The 16562-nt window shown below is 35.2% G+C and overlaps 2 protein-coding genes across 3 annotated transcripts; one reads left to right on the top strand and one right to left on the bottom strand.

Moving 5' to 3' along the window:
• Positions 1–2424: 2424 nt before the first annotated feature.
• LOC131940020 (transmembrane protein 161B) lies at positions 2425–11235 on the bottom strand. Of its 2 annotated transcripts, none has more exons than XM_059298560.1 (2): positions 11134–11199; positions 2425–5081 (listed from the first exon to the last, which is right to left on the bottom strand). In XM_059298560.1, exon 2 carries the CDS (start codon positions 5054–5056, stop codon positions 3572–3574), a length of 1485 nt encoding a protein of 494 aa, XP_059154543.1. In that variant the 5' UTR covers positions 5057–5081; positions 11134–11199; the 3' UTR covers positions 2425–3571. The 2 variants fall into 2 exon arrangements, with proteins under 2 accessions (XP_059154543.1, XP_059154541.1); XM_059298558.1 differs by having other exon boundaries at positions 2426–5081; positions 11144–11235.
• A 74-nt stretch (positions 11236–11309) lies between these two features.
• Positions 11310–16555, top strand: LOC131940047 (uncharacterized). Its single transcript, XM_059298589.1, has 7 exons — positions 11310–11506; positions 12108–12181; positions 12853–12984; positions 13258–13342; positions 13480–13585; positions 13812–13932; positions 14211–16555. The coding sequence occupies exons 1-7, from the start codon at positions 11476–11478 to the stop codon at positions 15639–15641; spliced, it is 1980 nt and encodes a 659-aa protein (XP_059154572.1). The 5' UTR covers positions 11310–11475; the 3' UTR covers positions 15642–16555.
• Positions 16556–16562: the final 7 nt, after the last annotated feature.

Raw genomic sequence — 16562 nt, 5'->3', positions numbered from 1 at the left:
CATTCATAAAAATATTTATTTTTTATAATAGTAGTAGTAGTGTTGCAAGTTATTCCTAATTATCCAGATTTTAAAAAGAATTACAACTGTGATTGATTACAAATTGGCATCTTCGCTGGCGAAGACTTTTCGTATCATTGTTCTGATTTAAAGTAATTGTGTTGTTCTTATTGTTGATGTAATCTTAATCTAACTACAGTTGCAAATGAGATGAGCATTATACACAAGTTTTAATGATGATTCTCATTCAGCTTCATTTCCATTTTTGAATAATCATCTAGACGGAACTGTATGGTTTGTAAAGATTGTTTTTAAACAGTGAACATTGTTAAACTCACACAGTATATTTCAGAACAAGTTAACATCATTTCCTGCTTTAATCCAAGTCTTTCCCCATAGCCTATTTTGGCTTTTTTCTAGAATTTATGTTGCAACTGGAATTAGAAACTGAATGAAAACCTCCACACATGGTAAAATAGATTGTCATATAGCATAATAACACTAATTCACTATTATAAACTTAAACATAGCAACTGTCTCTGTTTTTTGTTACTGCATAAGAGTGCTAGTCAAACTGGTAAAGAAACTGAATATTTTAAATTTGTACAACACAGATATTTTAGCTGACAAAAACTTTTTAAATATTGTAAATGTGTATAACAGATATCATTGTAGCTGACAAAAACTTTTTAAATTATTTTGTTAATCAGTTTTAAACTGGACTAAGTTACTTAGACTTGATAATGCATTTTAGTTTAAGCCTTGAATGATTCAAAGCAAACAAGTGATTGCTACATAATGACTAACAAGAGCTGCACATACAAAGGTGAATTGTCTCATTGAAATTGCATAAAGAAAAATTATTTTCTCTTCAAAAAAACCATAAATATTGTCAGGGACTTGTTTTAATGCATAATTACTATCAGAATCTCCTTACAGTACTTTACTAAGAAGCTAGAGTTCCAATATGTGAAATGTTACAGAAAGCCATTTGTATGCTGTCTTTACATGAAGAAAGTATTAAAAGAATGCCCTTGTTATCTCAGTGTTTCAGAAGTTGAATGCTATCACTGTGATACTTGCAGCTGAGATTTGTTTTTTATTTCAAATTAAATTTATATGTTGAATTGTTTTGTATGTCTGTGTGTGAAGATTGACAGTGCATACATTTTATAACAGTCAGGCTGCTGACAGAGCAATTTCTTTAATGGTGTTTATTGATGCAAACTATTTAACATGTTCTTAAAATATACAAATTTCTAACAAAATTAAACTCTGGTTTTAAACTTGTTTTCTTTGTTGATTATTATTAAAAATGAATACAAGACTTTGTTTGGCCTAATAGCAAGGATCCCCTAAAGAGGAAACACCTAGGAATAATAGTTTGTGACCAAATGTGTAGAGGGTATGGTGTCTGCAGACATGCCTACCGTCCCGCTTTTTCACCTAAAAAATTAATTTGTTCCGTCATTCCGAATTTGACTCAGTTGGTTCCGATTTTTTTGAAAAAAAAATTAATAAAGAGAGGTAATAAAGTAAATTGAAAAAAGGCAGGAAAAAGCGATTATCTCCCTTTGGCACTCGTTTCCGTTTCCTAGTTTACTTACAATATTTACAAGTATCATCTAATTCTAGATCTAGTTAGTAGTATATCTACTACTAGATCTAGAATTGTAACTAGATCTACTAGTAGATACTGAAATAGTGAATACTGATCTATCTTGTACTTGTAAGTTTAACTTAACTAGTAACTAGGAGTTTTACTAGGTAGATCAAGGATCTTTGCTCATAACTTATGTTATATATTACATATGATGAAACCTTCAGCATTTGTTATTCATATAGCCTAGAACATAGCAAGACATAAATAATCAAATCAATATTGTTAAGTCAAAGCTATGATTTTTTTTCGGGGGGGTGGTCTCAGGTTACTGGTTAATTTTTTTTTTTTTTAAATGTAAGCTGACATTAAGCAGTATTTAAATGTATCCTAGAGACTATTTATATAGGAAGAGAAGCCTACTAATGTCATTAGAGTAATTTTTAATTAATAATTTTTATTTTTGACTTAGTAAAGTTGCGTCTGCGCGTATGTTCCTCTTTTTGGCTTCAAATTCCTCCTTTTAGGCATGACTGTTCCTACTTTTGGCTGACAGGGGTAGGCATGTCTGTGTCTGTAATTGGTATGCAGAAGAAATAAAGTTTATAAAGTACTGTGTGAAAATTTTGTTTAAAAAATGTTCATTTGATTATCATAAAAGCGAAGGACGGCAGGGCTTAATTTCGGTTCAAGTTCAACTGAAAACAGCATTCGCTGGAGAGATGTAGTTGTAGCCCCTTGCTCACAGGATTAAGTTGAGTCATGAAATCATAAATAATAAATAGGAAAACAACAAGAATAACAGATTCAATTTTAATTGTATAAAAAAAAAATCAAACAAATTTTGAAAACACAATGGGATGACAGGAGTAAGCAGCATTTATGGTGTGGATGGAATACTCGTTAGTACATTATATGCACAATTTTTAAAATTGTTACATTGAATAATAAATGCAGGATCAATTAAATGCCAAAATGTTAAAAATAAAATAACATTACAATCATACAATATGTAACCACTTAAATATCTATGTGATATATCTAAAAAATCTGCTTACATATTAAAAGAAAGTTCACACTTAAAATAGCATTAAATAACCAGTAGTGTTAGCAGTATCACCAATGTGATAAGAAATAAAGGTGCCCTCTTGCATATAAATAGATGGGATGATGTGGCCAGTTTGATGTCCAGCGACCTTTACTTTCCCTTATGCTTGTAAGGTACCTATCACAGCTGTGTGACCTCAGAGGTGACATCCAGGCTAGTAGTTGTGTGCTCCACCACCCAACCACGCTGTCACATGATAGGTCAAAGGGGAAGGGCTAAAATCTTGTTTGAAGTAAAGTTCAACAATTTAATAAATGCTTATAAATTCATTTTAATTAACTTGTTTATACTTAACTCAATGGACCATCTGAGATTCAAAATATTGAGATAAAAAACAAGACAGTTTCATAGTTAATTACAGTTAACACTCATTTTACACCTTAAGTTAAAGTTAAAAGTACATTAACTCTAGCATTCATTCTGTTTCTGAGTACAAGAATTTTTTTTCTCTATCTTAAACTACACATTGAAAGAAATCCCTCTGATCAAACATCATGTTGAAGGTCATAGTTCCGATGATGTTGAGAGGAAAGATTACAAATATCTTTATTAATCGTTATCAGATATAAAAGTCATTAAACAATGAACTTCTAATAATTCTTATACACAGGCTATCATATCAAATATGCAGATGTTTCACGTGGACTGAACCATACACAAGTTTGTAAATGAACTCTTTTCACACAATTTGAAGCAGAAAAACCTGGCAATGCAGGTGAACTCCTTTTAATTAAAAATGAAAGTACAAATGTATTATTACCCAACATGCATGACACAGCAATTTCTTTATGGATTATCTTCTAGGTTAGTTGTGAGATTATCTCCTACTGCAGGATCATTATCAATGATTAATGTTGAACATCTTAAGAAGACTGTGAATAATACATCACTCCTAAAGATGTACTGGAGAACCAGGCAGTAACAACCCACCAGAGAAAGTAGGTAATTACACCCCTGTACCAGACTGAACTGAAGATGCCTTTAATGTCTCCAAGAGCTCCAGTTAAGTGAGCCGCTGAGTCCATTATTGAGTTCACGGCGCTGCTATCAATATTGATACTGGGATACTTTGTGACCGGCTTTGTGCCACCATTAAAGAATTCCTCAGCTGTTTCTCCAAACAGACTAGACCACGAAAATCCACCAAGTGTTTTAAGAAGGAATGTTGTGAACAGAATCAAAAGAATGGGGGCAGCGTATTGTATGGCTACAACACAAAGATAATAAAAGACTCGAGCTACAGTTTTTTGTAATTCAGTGTTTGATATCCTTCCTGTTTCCTTTTTAATATTCTCTACTTTCTCATGGGCGAGATTGAGGTGAGTCTGGAGAAATACTGGCATTAGCATCAAGCGGAGGCCGCACATGATAATTAGAATATGCAATCTGAATCCATCAAACTGGTTCTCATAAAACAGAGATTTACCAAACCTCATTGTTTTCCCACACAAGAGATCCCTCCCCACTGGTTTCACCCACAACAAAATTAAAACAAACGGAAGTACATAATTAAGTTGCACAATCATCTGCATTATTTTTCTGCCTTGAGTGTACTTAAGTGTGTCAAGGTGTAGTTTTGCCATTCGCAAGCCAGGAAAGGTAAGCAAAGCTCCGACTAACATACCCATCACCGCTAGCACAATTTTAAAGGTAAGAAAAGAGACAGGCCCATGAGAAGATGTCCCTTGTTTTTCTAGAAATTCTATAGCATTTAATGAAAAGTTTTTGTAGCCTTCTTCAATTCCAAATTCAATGATGTTATCACCAACTACAAGAACTCCCATGGCAAACACTAGAAAGAAGAAAGTGAAGGTGAACAAAAGCACCCGCTCCCCTCCTTCTTCAGTCCTCATGTAAAGCCATGCCTGACTTGCCAAGATCTTTACACAAAATGCAACAGCTAAAAGGCACCACAACACACTCAAATTGAATTCAATACGATGAGGAGTGATGACATAATATATTTCAGTCAAAACATAAATGACCAAAGCACTGAGTGAAAAGTCCATCAGCCAAGTGTATTCAGAATAATACTGTAGTGTAACAAGATCGATATCTTCAACTTGAGCTTGGTCAAGCTCAAGAGGAATATTTCTTGGTACAGTGAATGTTTCATCAGGACTAGCGGCCTGTGTGTTTTTTCTACGCTTGGCTTTACCAGACAGATTTGCTGGTTTTCCAGTGGTGTTCCCAGCAGCTAGCTGCTTCAGCTCTTCATTTGTTGGATGTAAATAACGATAAAGTCGCTTTGAAAGAATCCAACGACCTATTGAATAATATGGTGCTAGCTTATGAAGAAATGTAAACATAACTAAACTGAAAACAACTTGGACTCCTAATATTGCCATTGTAAGTCAATATACCTCAGGAAATCTGAAATAGAAAATTAATGTATCAAAGGTTATTATTTAAAAATAAAAATGTAATAGATTTTGCAATAACTGAACCTAATATGAAGCTATGGTTGATGTGGTCTATAAGAGAATGCCAACTCACCATCCCAAAGGCCAAAGTCGTTACATTGATACCCCATACTTATCCTTACTAGCTGGGGCAATAGCCTCCAGTAAGAATGGTCTCAAAATGACATTTGTTTATTTTATTTTTATTTTGTGTGTTGTCATTCAAATAAATAAAAACTTGATTGTGAGGAGAAATTAAAGTTTTTAATAAACAATTGTTTTTTCACATTAAAAGTGAAACTTAAGGCTGATGTAAATAAATAGAAATGTAGCCCTATAGGTTGCAGTATTCAAAGTGCACATTTAGTAATATACTAATTTAAAAGTATATTACCCCTTGCAGACCTAATAATGCATTGAACAGATGACCTTGCCATACAAAGGATGGTGGGGGCAGCACATTAATTTCTTTAAAGTGCACCAGATAGGCCTACCCATCAGAGCTGGTTTGACTTTGGGAAATTCTATATATGGACTCAGGCGAGGGAACCAAGCTCAACACTTACTGGTTAGTAGTTGCTGAGATGCACAAGCTATACCATAAAAAACCACCCCATAATATTACCAGTAATTAGGCCTATTATTGTAAATTTAATTTCTATGCGCCTAATCTAATATTTTATAACATGTGGCAAAATTAATAACTTATTAACAAGTAATGTGTACAGTGCTAGATTATTAATTGATAATGTAATATAAGGATCTTATATTATTACTATTACTAGGCCTAAAGGTGGAGCATGGAAAGTATTGGAAAATAAAAAGTATATTTTAAACAAATTAGGAAAAATTATTTCTGTCAATAAAAAAAAATGCAAAATAAGACGATTTACATCATCTTAGGCTATGAAAGAAAAATATGATGTAGGCCTACGATGATTTCGTTAATGACCTATCAGAGCTGGGATCTGATTGTTTTTAAACTTATGTTTCAATTGTTTGAAATGTTCAAAAATTAAATTGAAATATTGTGAAATGTTTTAGAAAATTGCCACAGTCACCGCCCCCTTCTAAGAGACGGAGTGGTCTAGCGGTAGAGAGCTGGACTGCTAACCCGTAAGTCTCGAGTTCGAATCTGGGTTCAAGTCAGTAGACCGTCCATGGGTCCACCCAACTCTAATGGGTACCTAACTCACGTTAGAGAAAGTAAAAGGCGGCATAGCATAGTGCTGACCACTCTATCTCTTCACTTGCCCCATAGACCATCAGGTTTGAAAGGAAAATTTTACTTTACTTTTTACTGCCCCCGTCTGCTTAATATTAAAAAAAAAAATCACTTTTTTTACTTAGGTGATTATGCAGTTACATTTTTACATTTCTGATACATGTATTTTCCTTAACACAAGAACTGACGATTTAATGTATAACCCACATTTTAAGTGCAGTTTTTTTTTTTAAATGAAAGTATTTTGTTGTTAAATTCAACATGTGGACGTCCATGTCAACCACCACCCCCCCCTCACACAACTGCATTTTCTTTATACCAGACAATAGAATCTTCTTAAAAAGGGGTGTACGGTTACTGGTAGAGAGGTAGTTAACTAAAACACACACATGGCTTGCTAAGTTATTTTTTTTTTTTTTTATTATAGGACATCAGTGTCTTAGTCTAGTATCTAAAACTAAAACAATACATCCAATATATTTATTAGGCTATTAATTTTATTATTAGTTAGTTAGTTAGATCTAGTAGTACTAACTAGGGTAAACCTCCATTTTAGCGTATTTTATTCGCCGTTCACATTCACCTCCTGTTGAGCGTATTTTATTATAAACATAACCAAAACACACAAAAACGTCAGGAAAACACTAGGATTAGAGCTAGATTTTTTTCATATAGATCTATATGAATATGAGTTTTAATTAGAAAAGGTTAAAAAAACATAAAAAAGCATTAGGATAGTTCCAATTAATAGCGTGTGATCCTCAGCGGGGGAAAAAATCCTAACACTGTCGAGGGTTCACGGTGAGTTCACTTTGACTTTATTTTTATTAGCATACAGCATACGTCGTAGCTTGGGCAATAGCTATTAGGAATGGTGTTGGCCTCAGTTTTGGGGTCATCATGAGTTCATAAAAGTTTATTTAATAATATTTATAGTAGTAGGCTATAGCGTATTTTATTCCCTGCTTCACCTTCACCTCCAGTTGAGCGTATTTCATTATAAACACAACCGTAACACACAAAAAAGTTAGGAAAATATTGGGCTTATTAATTATTTCTCTATGAAGTTTTGATTTAGATCTAGATCTAGTAATGATAATTTACTTTTGTCGAAACTTGATAAAAATCCTAATTTGGAATATTGAATGCTAACTAACTAGATCTATAGCCGAGGCTAAATTGGAGTTTTTTAGCCTTAACTACTAAGAACTAAGAAGTTAACTAATAACTAGATCTTAACTAAGTTAAGTACAAAGTACGGTAAAATCTTAGTTTAGCGTCGTAAATTCGGCCAAAACTAGTAATGTGGGAGAGAGTGAATTAATGAATATGTCATTAAATATGAGTATATTTTCGTATATTTTGATAAAATATTATAGATAATTGAATAATAGATCACCATTTATGGTTAAATCAATTTAAGTATCCTGAAATTAATTTTTATCAGCCCTGTTCGAGATAGTAAATTTGCTATTAAAAACTGCAGCCATCTTAAGAAAATGTTATTTAGAGTAGCTTCCCTTTCATTTCTATTCGTATGAAAATGTATTTAAATATGATTGTCTTGTTGTATAGTCCGTATTACAAAGCATTTTTTTTTTAAATTCTGCCCTTTAAAAACTGAATTTCCTAACAAACAACTTTATTAATTCTAGAAGCATTGTGAGATGCAACTTGTATCCATGTATTAAATCACGTTTTTTTTACTAATGTTTATTTGATCTTACTATTACTATAAAGTTTGAGTTTTTTCTTATTGTTTGAATGTTCACTATTTTCATTTCAGGTTTTTCTTTTCATCAATTAGTGATTCTATCGTAGCTTATGACATTTTTTTTTACTTCTCTTTACCTTAATTAAACCCCAACCTCCGTCATATTTTTGTTGTCAATGTCACAACAAGTCATAATGTAAAAAAAATAAGCTTCACTCTGCCTTATCTAAGATCTCTAACCATAATTTTGACAACATTAAATGTTTGTCATCATTTATATATGCAGAGAGACAAAATGTATTATCCACCAGCTTCCCTCGTAAAACATCATTTAAAACAATGAGCCAGTCCACCCCTTAAGTGCGTGTTGTCATTATGGTCGATCACAAGTCTCCACCTGCCAAACACATGTTGGTTATCCTTTGTTGTCAAATTGTTAATATCAAGTACCCAAGTGAGTGATATGGGGTTGTCCATAAATGATGTCACATATGATTTGCTACGAGAGTGAGTGAAGATTTGTGACGTCAACTCAGGCGGCTCTGCAAATTATGACGTGTCGGTATCATGACAGGAGGTGAACGGGGGAAAATACCTAGGTGGTTGACGGAGAACCTCTATAATGCTTTGTTCAATCAAAATAACGATAAATAAGCATTACTATACATATACCTTGCTCAAACCGAATCATCACGAATATTGCAAGCCTGCTAGTTTAAGACATTTGGCAAAACGGCCTCAACACATTATCCCCGTCAAAAAGGCTTGCCACCAAATACCTGCCGATAAATAAGCCGCGTCTAATGCGGGGCGTTAGGAATACGGCCATTAGCATGGGCCGCGTTAGAGCACCAGTAGGCTATCGCGCTTTGTAAGATGACGTAAATACTTAAATTCAATTTCGCTAAACTGCGCGAAAATTTAGTAATGTTCCATCGCTTGAGGAAATTTATTTTCGTGGACTTAAATTGAAATATCATGTTGACTGTCGTTCTCTTAATTTCCGAACATATGTATCAAGATTCAGAACTATAATTTACTTTAATATAAGTGTCATCTTATCGTTTATTGTGCTTTTTATAATGCGCAGAGCAGCTTCGGACGGCCATCCTGTTGTCACCGAGCTTTTTTTGGAGCTTAATATGGGTAGTCTAGTTCTATACGGTGAGAGCTTAATACATTTTTCAAGGACCGAAAGTCTCAAGACAGCAAGCTTGCAGAAATAACCACGTACGTTTAAATGGACAAGTGATAGATGTGTTAGGGGCTGTTTAATCAACACCAACTTATGTAATAAAATTAAACGTCGCTTAAACGTCAAAACGGCAGTGCTTGTTTTTTTTTCTATAAAATTAGCCTAACGGTCGGCGGTACCGGTACATGACGTCACGCGCGAGCGTTAACTCGGTGACGATGTGCTAAGTGGGGGAATGAAAAGGTGGGGTTCAAGAAATGCGACTCAGCATGCTTTTTTACATTTCTTGACCCTTCTTAATAGTTCTATCGTCCCCACTGAGAAAATGGATCACCAATGAATGACGCGTCATACTTCTACAGCTGGTCTTTCTCCCACAACCATCCCCTGTTTTCACAAAAAAAAACCTGACCCGTCTCCAAAATCACATCGCTGAGTTCTACTCAACCTCTCCCCACCACAAATCACAACTAAGAGCGACGTCATTTATGAGCGATCTAATATTGATTTGCTTACTGCAAATAAAGTGTTCACAAGTTCGACCTCCCAACAATTGTTCATGTCAACTATATTTTTAAAAAAAGAAAAATTACTATACAAGGGGTCATCCATAAAAGACGTCACGCTTTTTTTGACGATTTTTACCTCCCCCCTCCCCTCCGTCGCACGTCGTCACAAAAAGCCAGACCCCCCCCTAAAATGACGTCACACCAGATGCGTAGCGACCCTTCTCGGCGCCCGGGGACACACTTTCGATTTGCACCCCCCCTCAACCTTTTGATTTGCACCCCCCTTCAAACTTTCGATTAGCACCCCCCCTCAAACTTTCGATTACTTTTTCCAACCCATTTTGGTGCCCCCTAAGGTCGGCGCCCGGGGACATATGTCCCACCTGCCCCCCCCCCCCCCCCCCATCGATACGCCTCTGCGTCGCACCTCAGCCTACAACCCCCCCACCCCCTCAAAATGGCAGTTGAATTGTTTTTAAACAGCTATATTTTTCCAAAATCTTGTCTGAACTCTGTCAAAATAGAGTATTTTAATCAATTGTAATATCAATATATTAAAACAGTTTCTAAAACACAAAATAACGTCTAAAATTCGTTTTCTAACATTGCTTTTTTTTAAATGCAAGAGTGTGACGTCGCACCATCTATACTCCCCCCCCCTCATCACACAACGTCACAAAATTACGGACCCCCCTCCGCCCTACGAGTGTGACGTCATTTATGGACGACCCCCAGGCATATATTAAATCAATACAAAACAATCATATTAAACCACAAAATCAACACAAAACACATGCGAATAGACAATTTATGGTTTTTTAAACATGGCCGCTGCTTGTATTTACTAATTGTTGTCTAGAACGGGGTAGTTTAAAGTTTATTCCAGGATATTTTTTATTGTTTTTGTCGTGGATTGTGATTTGTTATTCAATTATCTGTTATATTATGTAAAATATGACATAAATATGGCCAAATGAAAGAAATATTCATTAGTTACCTTCATCGCACATTACTAGCTACGTTGGAATTTACGACGCTAAACTAAGATTTTACCCTAAGTAGTAAGTACAAGTAGTCTAGCTACAAACTACTAGAGTCTAGCTCTAGATACTAGATTTTACTTCCACATGTTACTATGTTACATGTACATTCACATTAAATTTAATAAATTAATTTTGTTTAGAATTTTTAGAATTTAGATCTAGTTTTGAGGCCATCAGCAGAGTATCAATCAGACTCAGACCAGACAACATCACATGCTGGAAAACAGGCAGTACCCAGTGTCTAGTCTAGATTCTAGTCCATAGAATATAGATCTACAACACATCATTATTTACACTACGCTAATACTACTAGACTCTAGATCTAATAGCAACATACATTAGTTTACCTCTGCTTCAATTTTTTTATTTTGAATTTTTTAAAACCATGCAATCCTCGTTGCTTCCTGACATTGAAAAGAGGTCAGAGGTCATATTTTTTTCTTCGAACCGGAAGAAATTATTTTAGGCTAACCTACATTACGTTGGCCAATCGGTGATTGTTTAGTATATTTTACAAGGGGGTTTCAGTGTTTTGGTGTAGCCACGTTCATAAATAGAACTGCTAACATTCATCAACGAATTTATCGAAGGTTACACGACTATAATAAAAAATATCCTCATAGCAATAAATGTTAGTTAACTGCACTAACAACATCGCTGTTATTATTCATAGAATACAATGGAAGGAAGATACAATACAAGAAGTCCAGGTAGGTTATACAAAAAATACAAGTTAAATTAAAGTTTATTATTAGTAGGCCTAGGCCTAATTTCATTTATTAGGCCTAAAGAAAGTGTTGTCTAGTCTTTTTTATAGTAGAATCTAGTAGCCAGTTGAGTATGAGTAGGCACTGGGTATTGTCTTTATTCAGCATTTTACTTTTTAGAGTATGATTATCACTATAGTAAAATAATATATACAATACCAAGTTCACTAGGTCTATAAAATATCTTCACAAGAACGCTCTAGAGAAAATACAAGGAAATTATATTAATTTAAGAGTTGCACAGGGAACCTATTGCCACTATTGGAAATTTTCAAAACAAAAATGCAACTATGACAATGTTCATTTTTTGATACTTGATAATAAAGAGACTAACATTAGGCCTACAGCCTAATTTATTTGTCTAATTTTAAAATTGGTCTTCTGCATTCATCTCTTCCGAACCCCACCACCACCACCACCACCAGAACAAAATATGATTCATATAGAAAAAATATACTTACCAGTGTCTGCCCCCTAGTTACAGAATATAGACTAATAGACTACTACATAATCCCTGAGTATTAACAGCAGATATTTTTTTCAGCTGTGAAGCGATTAATGAGAGAGGCTCAAGAGCTAAGTGAACCCACAGATCAGTATTATGCTCAGCCATTAGAGGTAACCTAGGAATATTTTTGGCACAATATAAATATAAGGTCATATTTTAAAAATTAAAAAAAAACATATTAAACAATGGGAGGTACTTTATATTAAATAACTTCTGTATTTTAAAAATAAAACTGTTAAGTCTGTTATTTTATTTTGACTGCAACTTTGTCATCATGAAAAATTAGACTCAAATAATCAGGAGCTTCTACAACTCTCTCTATACGAAAACCGGCTCAGAAGGTTGACTTCCATTAGCCAGGCAGGCCTCATTGTAGCAAACTCCGACCACAAGAGTTTCCCACACATCGGTCGCTACTTCCGTCGGCTCTCACCTGGCTTTCCTTCCCCACCCACCAGACGCAGGACGTCGTCCAACTGCCTGGTACCCAGCTTGATCGTGGGGGGCGTTCGGCCCGATCAAAAACCTCTAGCTGCCGTTGGCTACCACTAGCCATTCCGTACCCATTAGGGGGGTCATGAGCTTGGTCCGACTAGTGGCACTCTTCCGAAGCCACGTGAAGGCCACAGCTTAAAGTCAAAATATCTGGTTAGGGTCGAGAGCAAACCCTTTTTGGTTCCCGGCAGTCTTGCACCTCTCCTCCCCACGCTATTATGTAGGGGACTTGGGAGTCCGACGTACCAGGCTCTTCTATCAGGTTTAATATTAACTTTTTTCATAGGACAATCTGTTTGAGTGGCATTTTACAGTTCGAGGCCCAGCTGATTCAGACTTTCACAATGGAATATATCATGGGAGAATCATTTTGCCTGTTGACTATCCAATGAAACCCCCAAGCATTATATGGCTAACAGTGAGTGTTATATGCAATATGTTTGTATATATTGTCTCTTGTTCAAATTGGTTATCCCTACCAGACAGTTTTTGAAAAGCTGATTTGACCTAATAACTAATACACAACTTAAAAATTTAAATTGTACAATAATTGGTATATTTAAGTGATGAAATTATATCTGTCATTCAATTTTCAATGGTGATTTTTTTCAGTTAGGTGCTGGTAGCATTCTGTGTTACTTGTCTATACATAGCTTTGATGCTCTAATGCCTTTTTGTTTCTAAATTCTAGCCAAATGGTCGTTTTGAAACAAACAAAAAAATCTGTTTAAGTATCTCTGGTCATCACCCTGAATCTTGGCAACCATCATGGTCTAGTAAGAAATGCTTACATTTGAAACTAGATAAATTGTTAAATAAGGATACTCAGATAAAAAAATAATTAATACCAACTGTAGTTCATTTATCAGTAAACACAAATATCTTCATTGTAATCTTTGATATCTGGTTTCAGTTCGTACAGCTTTGCTGGCTATCATAGGATTTATGCCCACTCATCCAGGAGGAGCTATTGGGTCCTTAGACTACAAGCCAGAAGAAAGAAAATTACTTGCTAAAAAGTTAGTTTAATTTTTTACTTTTTACAAAATCTGTCATCACTTTGGTTAAATGTTTATTGTGTATGTTTAATCCTAGAAAATTCGAGGTTTTTTGGTTAAGTATCATTTTGATTTTTACAACAAAGTCACTTTTATGCACAAGAAAGTTTATAGTTTCCACAATGAGTTAATGTTAATGACATCATCTTATTTTTTGTGCATAATTTTGTTAATGTGTTGTGATTAGGAGCAAGGAATGGAAATGCGCAGCTTGTGGTGATATCTCTAATGTTTTGCTTGAAGTAAGCAGTGAATCCAACGAAACATCTAAAGAAGCTAAAGAGTTAGCAGCACAGATCAATTTTCAGGTACTTTGTATTTTTAATCATTATCCTCACATTTTAAATAGGACAAATCAATCTTCATTGCAATCTCCTACACTAGATTTGTTTGTTTACCAGTTGCAAAAGGTAGAAATACTAATAATTTTATGCTTGTGTTAGGAAGTCTATGGAGTCATAATGAAAACTTATCATTGTAGCTAATTAATTCTCACCTCAAATTGTAAATATTTCAGGTTTGGTTATTAGAGCAGACTGAAATCAATACATTTTTAATGGCCCTGTTGTTTATTAATATCTTACAGGGAGAGAAGCCAAAAAGTGCTGAGGGAGATCCTACTGTTGTACCACCCACACCACCATCAACAACAGCAGCTCCTGCTGAGACTTCTCCAAGTGTAACCCCACCAAGTGTAACTACTTCTGTCGAGCAACCTAGACCTGCTGGCCCAGATGTTAACACCTATCCTCATATGATGGGAGCCATGCCAAGCTTTCCATCTCCAATAGGTGTCAACCCTATACCCCCTTTCTTTCCCCAGTTTTCATGGAATCTAGCTTTTAACACAAATGTTAGCCAAGCAGCTGCTTCTCCTGCTCTAATGATGCCTAGATTCCCATACCCCCCGAGTCACTACAGTACTTACTCCTTTTACCCACCTGGCTGTTCCCTGCCGCCAGGTGTGGGCATGTTCCCCTGCCCATACCCAGAACAGAGGACACAACAAACTGCAAGAAATGTTTTTTCCCTTCCACAACATACCCAGATTCCAGTCAATTTTTCAGCAAATTCTATAACCTCTCTTACACCTGGTTCACCCCCTGATGTGCCACAAGGAAACTTGCAACCAAGTGATCCACAACTTGATGCTGTAGCCAGCCCATCCAACCTTCCTAGTAAGTCAGCTGTGAGCAATGCAAGCTCATCAAATGATGAAACAATGGTCAACAAACAACCTCGCCCTACCACTACTGATTTGCCTACATGTGCCTGTCCTCCCAATTCTTTGCTATTGAAAGAGCTTCTTCAAAAGGTTAAACGTGTAGGATCAGATGAGCTAGTAGCTGAAAATGTAACAGCTTATCCAGGAAGTTTAGAACAGCTATCTGTACCAAAGTCAGATTTAACACAAAATACAGAGACACAAGATGTACCAACAGCTGGTCAGGGTGCAACTGCATCACCTGTATCTGAGAAACCTGAGATTGAAAGCACTTCTGGTTCATTGCACAGGGAGGAATCTCTCTCTGGAGTGGCAGATGCTACTGATGTTGACCAGAACAGTGATGCAGATGTGCCTCCCCTGGAGAATTCAGAAGCTGAACAAAGATCTATCTTTGAAAAGAGCACCAGCAGCTCAATGTCTGACTTAGATAAAAAGCGCAAAAAAGCTGCTAAAGGTCTTCGCCAAAGACAGTCAGCTCCTGGGCAGGTACAGGCTGAAGAGGATGATGTTCAAAACTCTGAGACTTCAGAGTTACATAGAATTGAAGCCTCTTCAGGAGACACTAGTCAACAGTTGCCGCGTGGAAATCATCACCAAGGGGCCAGAGGTGTGAATTTAGTACGTGCACAAGCTAGGGGAGTTAGGCCAGTGGCACAAAGACAATCTAACTATGATGCTTCCTTCATTGTAATGCTTGGTTTGAGTGTAACCACTGCTATTATTCTGCTAAACCGGTTGCTTCAGTTTGTGGACTGGTCAGAGCTGTTTTCTAACTCAGTCTGGGAGTAACTGTGTTACACTCTAAGCACTATGGTATACTTCTTATTGATAAGAAAAAAAACATTTAAAATTTCTGAGAATTTTTAAAAATGAAATTTTTTTTTCAAGCATGTTTCTAAGCAATGTGGATATCTGGCATTGTTTTTTTTTTTTAAAGTGTATCCTTTAAAAAGAAAATACTATTTAGTGTAATAAACATAAGGGAAATGTTGCTATCAGACTCTAATTGTATATCAATGCATAAAGATTGGTTTGTATCCCATGTCAAAAAAATATGTAGCTAGTGTGCCACGTCATATTTTAGATAAATAACACTCTTCTAAGTTTTTTAGTTAAATATCTGAACACAAGTAATAGTAATGGTTGTGACCCATTTTCATTGTCTACAAAGCTTTTTAAAATTAAATAAAACCTCTGGGGTAAAAATCTAGTGTTATTTTTAATTAAGACCATGTATAGTTAGAACTTTATTGTATACAAAGTAGCAATCATTGCATACCTAGAAAACTTTGTCTATATTGGGGTTCCTTATGATGGTATGTATAATATTGGGAGTTAATGATGGTATTTACAGTAATTGTTTTAAAATAAATAGAACTTGTGTTGACATTTTTACTAGCCTGTGATAATATACTTTATATTTATCTTATCTGATTTCCTGATCAATTCAAACTTCAGACTAAATTTGACCTTAAAATTTTGCTTTTATTATGTTCAGCTTTTTGTTAAATTGTTCAAGATAATTTTCAATTGCAAATAAAACCGTACTTGTACATTGGGAACAGTTGTAAAACATATGGTATATGTTTAGTGCATCTGCATCCTGAGTAACATAGTTTAGTTGCTTAATGTTTTCAAGTCTGTTTTAATGTGATTTTTAAGAAATAACCAGGACACCAACTGAATAAACTCAAGTCTCTAAGTATGTTC

Source organism: Physella acuta, unplaced genomic scaffold (genome assembly GCF_028476545.2).
Source record: "Physella acuta isolate Inbredline_101_S28 unplaced genomic scaffold, ASM2847654v3 ptg000308l, whole genome shotgun sequence".
Classification (NCBI taxonomy): Eukaryota; Metazoa; Mollusca; class Gastropoda; family Physidae; genus Physella; species Physella acuta.
This window is presented reverse-complemented; position numbering and strand designations above follow the sequence as displayed.

Coding starts and splice junctions, on each gene's coding strand:
- LOC131940047 (XM_059298589.1), top strand. CDS start 11,476: ATGGAAGGAAGATACAATACAAGAAGTCCAG. Junction 11,507..12,107: donor ATACAATACAAGAAGTCCAG/GTAGGTTATACA, acceptor TATTTTTTTCAG/CTGTGAAGCGATTAATGAGA. Junction 13,933..14,210: donor CAGCACAGATCAATTTTCAG/GTACTTTGTATT, acceptor AATATCTTACAG/GGAGAGAAGCCAAAAAGTGC.
- LOC131940020 (XM_059298558.1), bottom strand. CDS start 5,056: ATGGCAATATTAGGAGTCCAAGTTGTTTTCAGTTTAGTTATGTTTACA.